Source organism: Syngnathus floridae, chromosome 6, assembly GCF_059516105.1.
Source record: "Syngnathus floridae isolate MCC-2025c chromosome 6, RoL_Sflo_1.0, whole genome shotgun sequence".
Lineage (NCBI taxonomy): Eukaryota > Metazoa > Chordata > Actinopteri > Syngnathiformes > Syngnathidae > Syngnathus > Syngnathus floridae.
The window spans coordinates 18,242,137-18,257,968 of NC_142418.1; the positions used below are offsets into that span (position 1 = coordinate 18,242,137).

General features: G+C 42.5%; 1 protein-coding gene across 3 annotated transcripts in view; it reads right to left on the reverse strand.

Annotated features, from left to right (window-relative positions):
• megf11 (multiple EGF-like-domains 11) overlaps nucleotides 1-15,832 on the reverse strand; it is a 74,595-nt gene that overhangs the window by 18,751 nt on the left and 40,012 nt on the right. For all 3 annotated transcript variants that reach the window (XM_088378185.1, XM_088378184.1, XM_088378183.1), the window contains exons 8-12: nucleotides 3,791-4,037; nucleotides 3,602-3,722; nucleotides 3,381-3,517; nucleotides 1,240-1,452; nucleotides 681-855 (exon numbers count right to left, since the gene is read on the reverse strand). In XM_088378185.1, coding sequence (XP_088234311.1) covers nucleotides 681-855; nucleotides 1,240-1,452; nucleotides 3,381-3,517; nucleotides 3,602-3,722; nucleotides 3,791-4,037 — 893 coding nt within the window. The remainder of the gene's footprint in view (nucleotides 1-680; nucleotides 856-1,239; nucleotides 1,453-3,380; nucleotides 3,518-3,601; nucleotides 3,723-3,790; nucleotides 4,038-15,832) is intronic.

The window sequence follows — 15,832 nt, forward strand, 5'->3', positions numbered from 1 at the left end:
CCATAAGATTGGAATAATGAAATGCACTCTAATTAGTGGGAACTTGAGGGTTGATTAGGAAATAAAAATCTCATTTTACGATTAGCGTGAATGCAAATGGTAATTGTTTTTGGGGGGGCCAAGGAAAAGACCATTACATTTTGCCATTTTTTGTTTTCAATTTGTTTTATTTTCATCATTGCAAAAACTGGCTTTTATTGGTTGTTATCAATCACCGTGTCAAATGCATTAGCGACACCTAAAGGACTGGAGTAGAAATGTATTCCGTGCTCAGTATTTTTAATTATTTCATTATAGAATTCTGTGGAAATAATATAATTTTGTTTATTTATTTATTGTTATCTCTGTGTGTTCTTCAAACAGCCGACACATAGCAAAAAAAAATGTTTTTCTTCTATGCACCCTGTGATGATTGACTTGTACCCCACCTCACCACTTAATGTCAGTTGTGATCGTTTTTCCAGCTCACCTGCAACCTTAAGAGAACAACTGATAAGTGCTAGAAAAATGGACTGGCAAATGTATAGACTGCAATCACCTAATAACTAACAATTATGGGCAAAACATCAGTTATTTTGGGCTGGACGGTGGTTCTTAGTTATTATTGCAGAAACGTGTTTAGCATTTTGTATCAATGGGATTCAAACGCTTGAGATGCCAAAAAAAAAAAAAAAACTCACCATAAAACCCGGTGCACACATGCAGGTGCCGGTCATGGGGTGGCAGTCGGCTCCGTTGGTGCAGCTACACGGCGACATGCATCCTTCCCCGTAGTAGCCAGCCGGGCAGGTCTCATTACAGTAAATCCCTGTCCAACCCGCAGTGCAGGCGCACTCTCCAGAAAGTGGGTGGCAGCTTGGAGCATAACAAGAAGAAGAGATGACACTCAAATGCAACAACACAAAGAAGTGCGTGATGTATACGAGAGAAAGTGGTATCGGGTGTTGTGGTATCGGAGCATTTTTAAAGAACACGTGCGAGTGCGTGTGTGTGTGTGTGTGCTGATTTGGAATAAATGAGCTGTCTCCTTTCTCCTTCACTCTGTGGTGACTTCTTTGCAACCAGAATCAGAGCATTAACACGGCATTAACTATGAATGCTGAGAAATTATGAATGAAGCGGAGGTCACAATGAAACGTTAACTGGGTGACACGGCCGAGAGGTGTTCAGACTTCAGAATGAGAGGTGCTTAAGAATTCAAAATGAGGCAAAAATTGAAGTCAAAAGCCATTTACTCACCTGGCAGTGTTGGTGGCATTACAGGGGCAGTACTTGTCACAGATGAGGCCATAAAGGCCCGGGGGACAGAATCTCTCCTGGCAATTGGGGCCTTTAAAACCAGTTTCACACAAACAGGCGCCGTTGATGTGGTGGCACTTGGCGCCATTGTGGCACTCGCACTTTTGTTGACATTGCGGGCCGTAGGTACCCACGGGACAGTCATCCTGGCACCTGTGAGAGAGGACACATCCTTCCTTCAGTGACTATTTATTTTAAAGCTGCTCTGTGAAATGATAACAATGAATACATTTTTGAGCGTCCCATAAGACCGACGACGAGAAGCCTACGTGCAAAAATGGCAGTTTTCCAAAATTGTTAGCTCAATACACAAGTCAGAAATATAATTTATCCCAAGGTCCCAAACTTGCTAAAGTATCATATGCATCACCCACACACAAACAAATAACTTTAGTACAACGAATCAAAAAGTACTTTGCCAAGAAATTGCCTACGTGATGATTTGGGTGACCACATTTTGTACTGTATTTTAAAAGACATTTGCCCCAAGAGGAAAACTGAATAACAAATTTGAAATTATAGCTCTGGCCTGTTGTTTGTTGCAAAAGTTTAGTAAGCGACTACTCGAGAATTGAAATCAATTTTTAACTGGAATTTATAAACAGTCGCTTAGTATCAACACTTATAAATACAGTTATAAATCTTTCATTCATACGATAGGGAAAAAATGGGCCAAAGCAAATCCCTGCAGTGAGCTAGTATCACTTCAGTGTCTCTGCAGGGGGTGGACTTTGTAACCATTATCACTGCCAAACATGAGTGTGTCTCTCTTCAAGACATAAATGTGAAGTACAAGTGTATTCAAATGCTTTGATCTAATAATAATAATTCCTGCCATCTTTTTAAATGAATATCTCGATGACAGTGTGGATCAAAAAATGATGATTTTGGTAGAATTATTTTTGTAAGAACCTACTTTTTAAAAATGACTCCAGTTGACACGCAATTTGACTTAGGCGTGAATATATGGCTTGACAAGTATTATCCTTTTTTTTCCTCTGTGGTTTAATATACATAATTTAGTGTATTATTTCCAACCAGTCGAGATTATATTGTTGAATTGCAACAAGCAAGATTTACATCTCTAAGAGACACAACAGACGAATAAGCTAAACTAACATTGCAGTTTAGCTAAGCAAACATTAACTAAGCTTGATGTCAATGATGCATTTAATTGAGAAGGCAGTATTATAAACAATACAGGGATTGGTTTGAGGCTATTAAAAATGTGTCGCTAAAGCTAAGTCCAAAGTACAACGCGGCCAACTTATGACTTGCTAAGTACGACAACATGGGACTTTCTCGGAACTTGTAAGTTACAACTCGAGACTTACTCGCGACTACCTAAAGAAGTGCGCAAACGTCTCCCATTATACTGTAACTTTCTTCACGCCAGGCTGGGCCAAACTATTCCTAGCAGATTAATTGTCTGACCGCTGACAAAATGAATGAGCGCAATTTGGCCAAAAAATAATAAGGTAGAATAAAGGTCTTGACAAGGTTTCCATCAGTGAGACGATTGAGCTGAAGTAATAAAGCCAAGCTTCTCCGGCAGACACCGGGAACTAAAAAGATGTGTGGATTTCAATGAGACTTTAATAAAAACCCGTTACTTATAATTGATGACCAGAGCCCAAACAGACTGTAGCCTACCGTGAGATCAATGGACAAGTTGGGAGTAGAAGCAGATGAAGGCTGGAGACACAAAATCCTGACCGCTCAGTATGAAATACGAGATTAATTAAACATTTACAACACTAGTGGAAGCTTCCAGCTCACCTTGAAATGGAATAATGGCTTTTTTTTTTTTATCACAACTTATTTCACTGGAGAATGGACTTATTCAAGCGTTTCCGTTCTTTTTTCAAATAACAGGTTGGCGTCTCATTAGGAAGTCAACAGCGAGAATAGGTCAGCGAGGGACTTTACAAGCTACGTAATTGTCGGCGTGAAACTGTCACTCGGAATATCAATATATCCTCCCGTTATTTGACCTATGTATATGCAAATTGGACGTACTCAACATCACATTGCATCATTTTATGTGTTCAATTGAGCTGTTGAGGGTATCACGGTGGTACCTGCGACCGCTGAAGCCAGCCACACATTGACACTGGCCTGTGATGTGGTCACAAAGGCCGCCGTTGCGGCAGGAACAGTCTTTACTACAGTTGCTGCCGTATTTTCCAAGAGGACACGGTTGGCCGCAAACCGAACCCTGTGGAAAAACATTATGGTGAGACGGTTTCATTTGATTCGGGTTTTTTTTTAGAAAATGTGGAAGGACTGATTTTACACCTACCGTCCAGCCTGCACGGCAGGAACAATCCCCAGTGATGTGGTGGCACGTGCCTCCATTCTGACAAGGGCAGCCTTGCTCACATTGTGGTCCGTGACTTCCATACGGGCAGCGTTCGCCACAGCTGCCGCCATCCAAATCAACAATCAGACACGGATTTCAAGTCGCTCGCGGAAGGTCGTCATGACTCACAAGGCGCCGGCGTAGCCCGCTGCGCAGATGCACTCTCCGGTTTCGTGGTCGCAGGTGGCTCCGTTGCGACACTGGCACGGCAGTTGGCAAGCCTTCCCGTAGTAACCCGGCTCACAGAGCTCCTCGCAGCGCCATCCTTGGTAGCCGTCGGTGCAGACGCACGCCCCTGTGATAGGGTTGCACTTCGCCCCATTTTGGCACTGGCAACGATTGCTGCAATGGGGTCCCCAGAAGTCACTCTCGCAACCTGCACAAGAAACAAATCCGCCCGATTCATCTTTATGGACAAAAATGCATTGACGGTCAAGTGTTAGCTTTTACAAAACTATTTGTATTTCGTAATTGCGTACCCGAACGAGACACCATTCATCTCCCGTAATCGCACTCTTGGCTCTTGCCACCGCGTTGTTATACTGACCCTCTTAAAAATTGCGGCTTCACATGGGCTCGAGTAAATAGGGGGATGACATGACCAAGTGGGGCCTGAGGGAGCGTTGTAAAACAAGCACATTGGCAAGTGACAGGTGTGTTTAGAGCCACTCAATAATCCCACAAACTGCAAGCAAAGAGCTAATCCTTCAATGTTAAATAAACAGCCATTTTTTATGTGAAGAGCAATTGGCCCAGAGCGCAGGATAGCGGCCGCCTCGCAAACCTAATTGTTCTTTCCAGAGTGGAGTGCTGCTTTAAGTGATTGCTCGGGCCTGATGTATCTCCATCAACACCTGCTCTGTTGCTCACCATGTAAAAAAAAAAGAAAAAAAGAATAAGAAACAGTTTGAGGTCTATTCACTGGAGCCTGTTAGGTGAATATTCCACTATTGATTGCATGTTCGCTTTGCCAGAGGTGTGATCAACTAACATGGAAGCTCAATGAAGGCTATTTGGCGCTTACCGGCCAAGCTTGTTTTTCCAGGCGCACAGCGGGAAGATGATCATCCACTTGGCGGATACAGACAAGTCCACCCAGAGGGTGGTCGCTCGTCAAACATGCCGCTCGGCCGGTCGCTCACGAATGAAGAGAAATTTGCTCCCGCGTGGCTTAAGGTTGACTGGTTGAAAAAACAAAAAGCTTCGGATATCGAGGCCAAGTTTGCTACTCCATAGCTTTCACATCTCATTCACCATTGAAAGAACTGATTTTACAATTCAAATCGAGCGCGTGGGTTAGGTGCTAGTGTTTTCGTTTCAGGTTCCAGTGGCCCACTTGGGTCAACAGCCCTTCCTCCCACAGATACAAATATTCAGTTTCCACCTCTCCACTTCATAGTGCAGAAATGACATTTGCACAACTCAAACACTTGTAAGTGATCACACAAAAAAAGTGCATTGTGTACTTTTCAACTACTTATGAGCTCAAACATTTGGAGTTGGAAAGCCGTCTGTGGCTCGCAGCCGGGCGGGAGGGAGCCCTGGCACACGCAGAGCGAAAGCCCATTATCCGACTTTGCCCAGGTGTCTCTCACTTTGCCGACATTGACGGCGGTTAGCTGTAATTTAGAAGTCGGAGCTGATGTGAGGCGAGCAAACACGGAGAGGACATCAGCTTCTTGAGAGCACAGCTAAATTGAGTGATGTGACGATTCGCCCCCAGTGAGTGGTTTTGCCGGCGTCAACAAGTCCCGCGGCGCGGCTGAAACCAGCGAAGCTCACCATCCGACCCATTAACTGCACCGACTCGGGTCAGGCTGCCTAACGAGCGGACACTTACACAAACCGCCTCGGACTCTCGGAGCTCATATCGTTTAAGAGGAAGGATGAGGATAACCTCACATACAAGGGAGAAGAACAATCCCAAGGTGCCGGCCGGGTATAATCTCCTTGGCTGGAACAAAACAGATTGCATTGTGAGGAGGGAGCCAAATGCAAACTTTTGAAGGTGACGTCCAAAGCACGGACTGAGAAACTGCTGCTGAGCTTTGAAGTGCGCTCAGGAGTCGGCGTGATGGGTGACCGACCGGCTGCAGTGGGATTAAGAACAAACAACTTTCAGCAGCTGACTTTGCTCACAAGTTCTCCTCAGCGTGGCCTCCTGAGCACACACTGATTGACCCTCTGTAATAAAAAGGTGCCCCGGAAAGTCGCCAAAAGCCTCTGAAAGCTCCATTTAAAATAGTCGAGTCAAACTCTTTAATGGCAGGTTTTGTGAGAAAGCCTTTCATCCGCAAGGTTGTTGCAGTCCAACGTTTGCAGCTTCTGCACGACAAACATCAATTCTCACAATGAAGCGCTTCCTGAAAGACTGGCAAACACCGAAACAAAACCCAAAGCAATAATGCCCATAATAAAGAATGTGAATCCAATTAATTCGTTCTAGAAACTGCTAAATATGAACAAAAATAAATTGTATCCAGAAACAGAGTAAGGAGGATTGAAGTGGATAAATTAACGAGAAAGATACTCAGCAATCAGCAAGACACACATATAATGAATTAATAATGAATATATCCTTGCTCTATTTTGATGGTGTTTAGAGCCCTGAATTTTAGATTGTGCTTAAAATCACAATGCGTCTCCTTTAAGGTGAAAAGATTGGCTCTGCCTCCTAACTATTATCAACGCACATTGTTGCCGGGTGAGTAAGAAACAATGAGCACTTTTTACGCCTCATTTACTGTACAATCTAAGTCTTCGATCACCATTACATGAACATATATGTAATTATTTCTGTATTTTGTAGAATACACAGAGAATAAAGGACGCTATAAATAAATAAGAAATAAAGCTGCTTCTACTGCACTTTTGTTACCATAGTTACATGTTAGTCATTTCTTAGTCTATGCACAACAAAGTAAACTATTATCTGATAAAACAACACCAAAAAAAAATAAGTCTTTGCGAGCTGCTATATTTAATGACTCCCCAAAAGAGACTTTAATTATGTTAATTAACACGGTAAGTCAGCCTTTCCATGCTCAAGCATTCCGCATTTATCTTTTTCACAAACAATGACAATTCCACTCGCAATTCAGCTGATACCATATTATGCACTCTTTCGACAATGAGCTATTTGTAACGTGCCAGGGACATCCAATAACCTTCTTGGACATTCGTCCATTCATCTTAGCATATGGAATCAATCATGCAGACTAATAAAGCGAAGAGTCGTCGGGACGGACGGCTACGACGGGGGAAAGCCCGACATTTATCTCACTTTGGTTACATTTATGGCTATTTTAGCTGCAGATACTGTACAGAGCACACTATCTGGTTCATATTTTATTAGTTGGAGTTATTCATTCCTCTTTGGGAAAATCCAGACGGAACATCAGGTTTAACTGTCACATTCAATAGCTATTATTGGTGGGTAGGGAGTATATTTGAGGTAGGATGGGCCTCTCTGTACAATCAAGCCCTCATTTAGAAATTTGAATTATTTGCACTTGTATCAGCACCTTATTTATGTATTTATTTATTGACTATTTATTATATTTTTTATTCATTTATATGTACCTGTTTATTTATTTATTCATTAATATATTTAACTATCTATTTATTTGTCTATCTACTGATTTATCGAGCTATTTATTTATTTTTTAATTGAATTAGCTCCTGTGTATTGTCCTTGTCACCTATAGTTTTAGTTCTATAATAAATTCATTGAAATCTGTCTGGAAGCGATTCAAAGTAACCCACAACGCTCTTTTTTTTAATCCCCAAGTGGACCCTAGCACAAACAAGCGCCGCTACAGCAATAACAATTTTATGTTCACCGAGGGGACGGCACCACGAAAACCCCTGACTTACGCTAAAGGCTGTTTTGGGGGCTTGTCAAAAAACAAAAGAAGTCAGCATTTTTTTTTTTTTTTTTAATCAAACTCAGAAGCAGCCATAGGTTTCGCATTGTTTACTTACATATACGTTTTGGCTCATAAAATAAGCAAAGATAAGCTAAAATAAGATCAGATAGGATCAATTAAGCTAAACTAAATCTCAATGCATTTAAATGCGAAGTCATCTATCCATCCATTATCTGAAACGAGCCAATCCCAGCTGACTTTGGGCGTAAGCTTTTGATTTTAGCCGCAACAGGGAAACAAAACAAGACTACAGCATGGCCACGTCGCCGTTAGCTTGACAAATGCATTTTGGAAAGCATCAATAAAAAGCTGCCAATAGTCATAGGGGTGGTTCTGCTAGATGGGAGAAGCGCCCTGCTTGCAGCTTCGCTTGTTGGGCGTGTTACTTGTCCTGTTTTAATTCATCATCTCCCAGGCAGGCAGGCAGGCAGGCAGGCCCTGTGCATTTCTTTTCCTCCCCCCTGAGGACTGATGAGCACCAGGCCAAGTTAACAACATAAGGAGGAGAATCTCCACGCACAAATTGCTCAGACAAGCCGGCTGGCTCCACCGGAAGGATAGAAACAAGGATGTGACTGCTGATTATCCGGATCATTAAAAGTGATGACTAAATAACGTTTGTGATTAAAAAAAACGTCGGAGAGAGCTGGTATCGCAAAGTGGAGTTGATGGTTCGTTCCGACTTGTGTTCAGTGTGTGAGGCGCAAATCAATGCGGGGGTTGCCTGTTGTCTCCTCGGCCGGCCGGGTCAACAAGAGCTACAGAGTATGACCGAACAACTTTACGATATTTCAAATAGAACCATTTTTAGCAACACGAGCAAAGTGTCATCACACAGCTCATAAAAGTGTATGGATCATCAGATTGTCGAGCAGACTGGCAGGCTATTTTTTATTTTTTTAAATAACCCGCCTCCACCTGCTGAGAGACCTTTTGATTGCATAACAAGCAAAAAAGCCTTGAGAGGTGAATAATAGTGGAGTCAATCTCCAGCGGGCACATCAGTAACTGCAGTGCAATAAACAAAGTCATGTTTGTGCTGCAGCGCAGACAAGTCAAAAAAACAATGTCAACCTGATAAAAACAACTCTTACCAATCCCGATTTGCAAACATTGATTTCCTTTTTTCAATTATCAATTGTAATTAGCACGGGGCCGATTGTGCCTGGGGGCATTAGCGCTCAATGACAAGGGGGCCCGCTCAAAGACTGATGTTCATTCATGGAATGTCGATAGGGCCCATCCCCATCAGCGAAAGCCATAGAATTCTCAGGAAATGATTTTTTTTTTCTTGTTTCGTTCACCTTTCTCTCCATGCACTCACTGCTAACAATGAGGCGCTCTAACGTGCACACAGAATTATTTTCAAACTTGTAAAAAGTATTTCAAAGAAAATCTCTGAACTGATTTTCGAGAATTGGTCATGATCTGGATGAATATGTGAATGAAAGCCTTTTAGTTTAATTTCATACATTTCTGCCAGGTCCCTAATGGAGGAGTCCAGACAAAGAGCGCTTAACTAACATGACCAGACGGACAATGTGGTCAAAAATGTTCTGACCCTGTTCCTCTTCCTCTGTTAAGTAGAAAATGCTCTGCCAATGAGCACAAATGCATCCATTCATTTTCTCTCCTGCCTATCCTCATGAGAGCTTGATCACAAATTGCTAATGGTTGAACTTCAGAGATCAATACAAGCTTTGTATTTCGTTGCTATAGTGCTAGATCCAAAATCCCAGAAGGGACTCTTTCCATTACATTTTTTTTTCATCCATCACAACTGCACCAAAGCCCAACGGACTTGCATAATCAGAATGTTTTCCGGATGAACATGGAGGTCAGTGCTGTTGTTTGCCTCCATGCTTTTCTTACCCAAAGCAATAAATGGACCTGCCACAGGTGACGGACGGACGGACGGACGTATCCCTAAAAATGAGCACGGCAGCAATTTAACCGGATCGCCCCAATACCTACTAAATGACTCTAAACAACACAGAGACATGGGCCTGCAAAAAAGAAGCCATAATTGCTTTTTAATGATATCACATTATGCAAATGATCATTATGAAGTCATAAATTCTTGGGTTGAGTTCCTGCACCACCAGCGCCAATTACTGTGTATTATTTCGACTGAGAAAAAGTGAAATGATAAGGATGTTTTGCTGGCGTCAGTGAGCGGAAGTGTATTTATTATTCCTGAATTTTTAGATAACATACACCGTTGAGGAAAAAAATTGAGCTGAAATAGTACAAATGTGTTCCAACAAGTATTCCTTAAAAATACAAATTGAACACGTTCGATATGCTACGAAGGCTAGATATATAGTTGATGGCTGTATGGTACAAAAGGACTGAAAAATAAAGATTTTTTTTTTTTCCCAATTTCATCTCTCCACGATGAAATGGAATCTTGTGAGACTTATACTCAAGGAAAGAAAAAAAAAAAAAAAGGGAGAGAAATCCCGGTGTTCATGTCATATGAAGTGCTGGCTCTGAAAACAGTGTCGTTCTTCCTCGATCTAAAACTCACGCAGCTTATGAATAATTCTTCCTGGAGTCTCAAAGTCAAAGCGAAGTAAACTTATGCAGGAGCCAGCAAGAGCGAGAGAGACTGAAAACGTACTGTAGTTACATTAAAGAGACGTCAAACAAATGAATGAAGTCATCTGGGGATTTGACGCAAGCTTCCAGCCACTGTCTGTCAGCAGGAGCCTTCAATTGTGATTGATTACTAGCACGAGGAGGACGAGCGTCGAAAATACTCAAACAACACATCAATACGTGTAATCACTGGTCACTTTTCATTCAACCAAACAAGGAGACGATGTCAGGAACCAAATCCACGCGGAATCTTGTTTGAGAGTCCACGCGAGGGGCTGGCGATAGATTTGCAGACCTTAAACCTCTGTCATTCATTCTTGAAAACGCTTCTGCCCGCAACAAAGGCAAAAAGAATCATGGGTGAGGCGTTTCAATTCAAACACCTCAGAGAGCAGCTACGTTTTAGCTGAGCTCACAAACACACACAAAAATGCTCATACGTGTTAAAAACTCTCTAAAAGTCGAGCTCAAATCCATATTTTCTTCAGGCCTTCCAATGCTTTTCACAGCTTGACCCCCTTCATTAGTCAGAGTGCCTTTTGTCAATATTTGGAAACTAGCGTTAGACTGCCCAAAGTAGATAGTAGATTTCCGTCCCCCTGTGTGGCAAAAGCAAACAATTTAATTGAATTTGGGGTCTTGTAATGCCTGCATTACTCTAATCACGGGAGAGAAGAGCACGGTGGTTTGTCTCGACCTTGGGAGAATTAACAGAGGGGATTTGGGGAGATGTTAATACTTTAGAGGAGTAAAAAAAAAAAAAAAACTATTCTGCTAGATTGCAACCTGCTTTTTATTGATCAAGCAGTCAATTGTTTTATTGGTATTCAAAACAAAAGACTGAAAATAAACAATCCAGCAGGGTAATTCTGTGTCGCAGAACCTGGAGCATTCTACTGGATGTTAAGAAATGCAAATGCAAATTAATACATTCAGTCTTGTTACCCCGGCACATGATTAAAATGCTCCCTGATTTATCAGTGCGAGATAATAGAATAGGTGCAGGTTGCCGCTCTATCTCGGGCCCCGCGACATGCAATGGAAGCTCCTGAGAGGGTAGCGGGAATGCAGGCGGGGTGAGAGCGCTGCAGAATGCAAACGACTACAACCCCCCAAATACCCTGGGGCCTGGAGGCAAATTTGATTAAAAGTTTGTTTTTCTTCACTCTCAACAAACGGAGGAGCCCGTCGATGCGGCACTGACAGTTAATTGGACTTGGCAGGGCCACGAGTTCATTCGTCAGCATTGTGTGGGGCTTGCCTAGGAGGAGCAGGACAATCGATGTTCCTCAGGATGGCCTGTAATCACTGCGCCACTGCGATGAAGTGCAGGGTTAAACATCAGGAGATTGCAGGGGCACCACAGGATCCTGCTAATATTGGCCCAAACGCAGATTTAAGCAAAGTCACCCCACCAGAGGACCAGAAGGTGCAGAGTTTGACTTTGTACGTGTCTTCTCCGGGTAGTAAACATGAGAAAATAGTCGCCGTATGTGTAAACGCCACTTCATTGTTTATCCGCCGCCATTGTCCGCAGTGGCTCCAATTTACAACCGTATGCCCCAGAGCACTTTAATAAGTACCAAGAGTGAAAGAATTTAAAAAAAAAATTCCCCCAGACGGCCATTATTGACTTCTGCAAACGTTTTGAAGTAGTCATGAAAACGCCTTTATCAGATGAACAAATGTGTGTGTCACTCTGCTTGAGCTCTCAGACAGTTAAAGGTATCATGAAGACATTTTTTCACTCTTGAAAAGGTGATGACGAGACAACCTTGACAAGATGCAGCTACGAGAAAGCACTTCAAGGCCATTGAAATAGTTGGACGGAATCAAGCGGAGCATATATGCGCCAATGTAAACAAACCATCAAAATCAATAATCAGATTTCCGAAAAATGCCAATGGAGCCAAACAGAGCGCGACTTCCAGACTACCAAATGAGCTTTGTTGTGAATCAGTATTCAGGAGACATTTGGTCTCTCTAAACTGTTATCATGGCATTTCTGCTGATTTAGACGCGCTGACCTTCTCTTCAGGACAACAGATAAGGCCTTTTAATGTCCTTAACTGAGGCCATCTATGCAGACTCCCAGACGCTCTCTTAGCGGATAATTACAAACATCGGCGCGATAGCGCTTGTCAGAATGTGATGCCTTTAAATGATTTGATCGTGCTGACCGTCGGCGCACAGTAAACGTCTAAAACTTATGAAAACACATCCGCTCAAATGTCCACACGCATTTTCGGCCTTCTCCCAAAGGTAATGGAGGAGTGAGCTCATGGGTTCCATAAATCCTGTTTAATGGGATCGCACAAGACTCTCCAGAGCAGTGCGGAGAGTCAATCTGTGCTCTGGGCCCCCCAAAAAACAATTTACAGAAACAACTGCTTTAACTCACTTGACACACTGTAGGCGTGCAAAATCTCATTGAATGTTTCAAACCGGTATACGTACTTCCAGGATGCACGGCTTTATGAACACACATTCATCCAACTGCTCTCCACAAGTGCTCGAGATATATATACTAGCCTTCCCCAGAGAAATAAAACATCAAATGAATGTGAAATAGAAACAGGCAGGCAACCTAACTGGTCCAAATAAATAGTTATAGTTGTCATCAGTAAACGTGTCTTGTTACATGCTTTTCTAATGAGCAATGTAATAGATTTTTATTCGCAGTAATGATCATCAAATACTCTCTCACTGGCCATAACGTTGGAGCATAAAAAGATCGAGGTACGAGATTCAAATATGGGTGGAAATAAAAAGATTTTTAGATCGCGTACCGAGCAAGAGCTGTTGAATAATGTCAACTGAGTGGTTACTTTAGCTCGGTGAATCAATTTGATGGTTTATTAGTATTCTTCCTAAGTAGACCATTCGTATGGAGTTAATTATAGCGCACTGGAGATAACTTGGTGGACACTCATAGGCCAAATCACTATCTAGCTAGCTCGCCATCGCGCTAACAATTTAGATATCTATCTATCTAGCTGTCTATCTATCGAGCTAGCTATTTAGCTATCTATAAATATAATGTATATACAAGGCAGAAGATGTATATAAATATATACTACTATATCATCTCTTAGCCACAGTCCTCGTTAGATTGTGTATGTGCCTAATGAATTGGCTGGGGAGCTAACTGGGGAGTCTTTCTGCACACGCGTGGTGTGTAATTTGCATCCTGTAGGTCTTGGACGATGATGCATGTCAATGTCCTGCTGCTCTGGGAGAGGAGGGGAACCATCTGGCTTACATGCACTTCTGAGAATAATGTGTAAATATTGTTGACGGGTGCCAGAGGGAATCTTTACCAAATCCATTCTCGCTGCATGTATTAGGTGGAGCTCTGTGTCAATAGTTCAACTAGTTGGTGTTGCTGCTAGCGGCGTCCTCTGTGATGTCATTTGTAATAATGTTACTGATTTATTTGACAATTAACATTAAGTGAGTAGCCCCTCTGGCTGTAGCAATTTCAACTTTGGCAAGTCTTCTGAGCCTGCATTCAATTAAACTGGTGTTACACCAACACATGTCTCGTTTAGAGATGATTTGGGGGGAGGAATATGTTACCTCATGGACCATAGATGACCAACCGGATTTAAAATGAACAAACTTATCACCTTACAAAAAGCATGGATAATCAAAGATGGATAATAAAAAAATAAAACTACAGCTACTGCTTTCTGTAGGTGTAAAAAGCAGGATTGATGAGAATTTGACATTCAATAAATCCATTGATGATCCCTCACATTAACACAATGAACCCTATGTTGTCTTGAAAATAGTTTTTCCGCTGCCACAGTTCATATTTTAAAGTGAACACAGTTGTGGAGCAACACGACAAACGATTTGATCATAAACCAGAAGACAGCGAAACAATAGAAAGCGCAAGCTTTATAGCAAAACAAAAACATCATAATGCATTTTAATGCTGTGCACTGTAAAGTGAGACACAAAATGATGAACGCACAATATGTTCAAGAGCACAAACAGCACACAAACCAGCAGCAACAATGAAACATTCATTCATTTCTCAGGAGAACTCAACTCAGGATTGCCAGCGTCAACAAGAAACATTCCATTTTGTCCTCTAACCGGCTTCACATTAGCCACTGTGTCCTTGCGGAAAGATCCCCCTTGGACTCCACGTAGGTCACAGGGCATCTCTGGTCCCAGTGGGACTCTCGTTTCAAGACCAGCGAGAGGATGAAATAGTTTCTGGCATCAGCAGGTGGATCCCAGTAGGCGGCAAAGAGAAAAAAACCCAGCAGATATCTTCAGCCGCAAAACAACTCGCTGAATCTTCCGAAAGCTTATCGCCTTCTCTTTGCTGCCCCCCCCCCCAAAAAAAAACCCACTTTGAGGCCTGACACATATACAAAGCAACTTCCTGCCAGGTGCTGCTCCACAAACCAGGTCCAAGCCTTTGATTGGGAGCCAAACGACTGGCTGGAAAGCTGTCACTTTAGCTTTAGGCTGCTCAGCATCCCACTTCATCGCCAAGCCCGGGTGACATGCTTTTTAATCACATTCACGCATTCCTCGCTACGTGACCAGCGCACATTGTGACTTCTCCCCGGCAATCCAATCACACAACTGGCTTTTAAAATGCAATATAGGAATTCGTAGCACTGTGTGTTTTCGAGCCTGTGAGTTGATATCGCCTATATTTGACATCTGCAGGATGAGCCATGCCATTTACACAACAAAAAGGAGGGTCGATTCCATTTGAGAATTGGCAGAGATTGCGCATTTTAAACAGATGAAAGCTCGCAAATGGACTGGCGCCTGTGATGGGAATCCAAAGTTATGAATAATGCCTCTGTTTGGGCGGCTCGAGTCTTTTAATAAGTTGGATTAGCAAAGCACCTGCACGCCGCACTGCACCTCTAACCGGCCGAGAGTGGGACAAGAGTCTCCTGGGGGGACTCCCTAAACGAAAGCCTCACACACTCCCTTGTTGCAGCCTCACCCATGTGCAGGGCTGGCAGGGGGAGACTCGGTGCCGCAAGTCTGCATTGACGCAGGAGCGGGTGATTTACACACATCTGCTAATCAGAGAATGGCTTTCTTGCTAATGAAAATTCATAGATCCCATACACTAACACTACTGGTATAATTTCTCATTCTTTATTCTGACAGCTTGATTTATTGTTGTGTACTGAGATTGCGTTGTGCGAGTTTACATAGACTCGCTGCTTTGCACTTACACCACCGAGACACTAGTTGGCAGTGTGGCTTGCTCATTTTAAGCTGCAGCAAAAATAAGCATGATGCGATGAAACAGACTTTTGCCATGTGAAGATCCTATTAATGATAATGCGCAGTTGTGCAAGCTCAGTTAATTAGTGTTATTTCCCTCAATTTATACAGTAGGTGCATTTCTATTGAGCCGCAAATCATCCGACAGCTTTTGTGGGATATGCAGCATCGAGCGCTGTTCTTTATTATAAATACGCATGTGCTTTATTAATCCCTTAGTGTAAATCGGTTTATACTTAGTTTGTCGCGCAGCAGTTTTCACTAAACTTTTGGGCAGTACCTCCAAAATAGTCTGCTCGGCATAAAAACAAGCCAGTATGTGCATATTTGTGTTTTCTGCAGACACAGAGTGATGCCAATCTTGTGATTT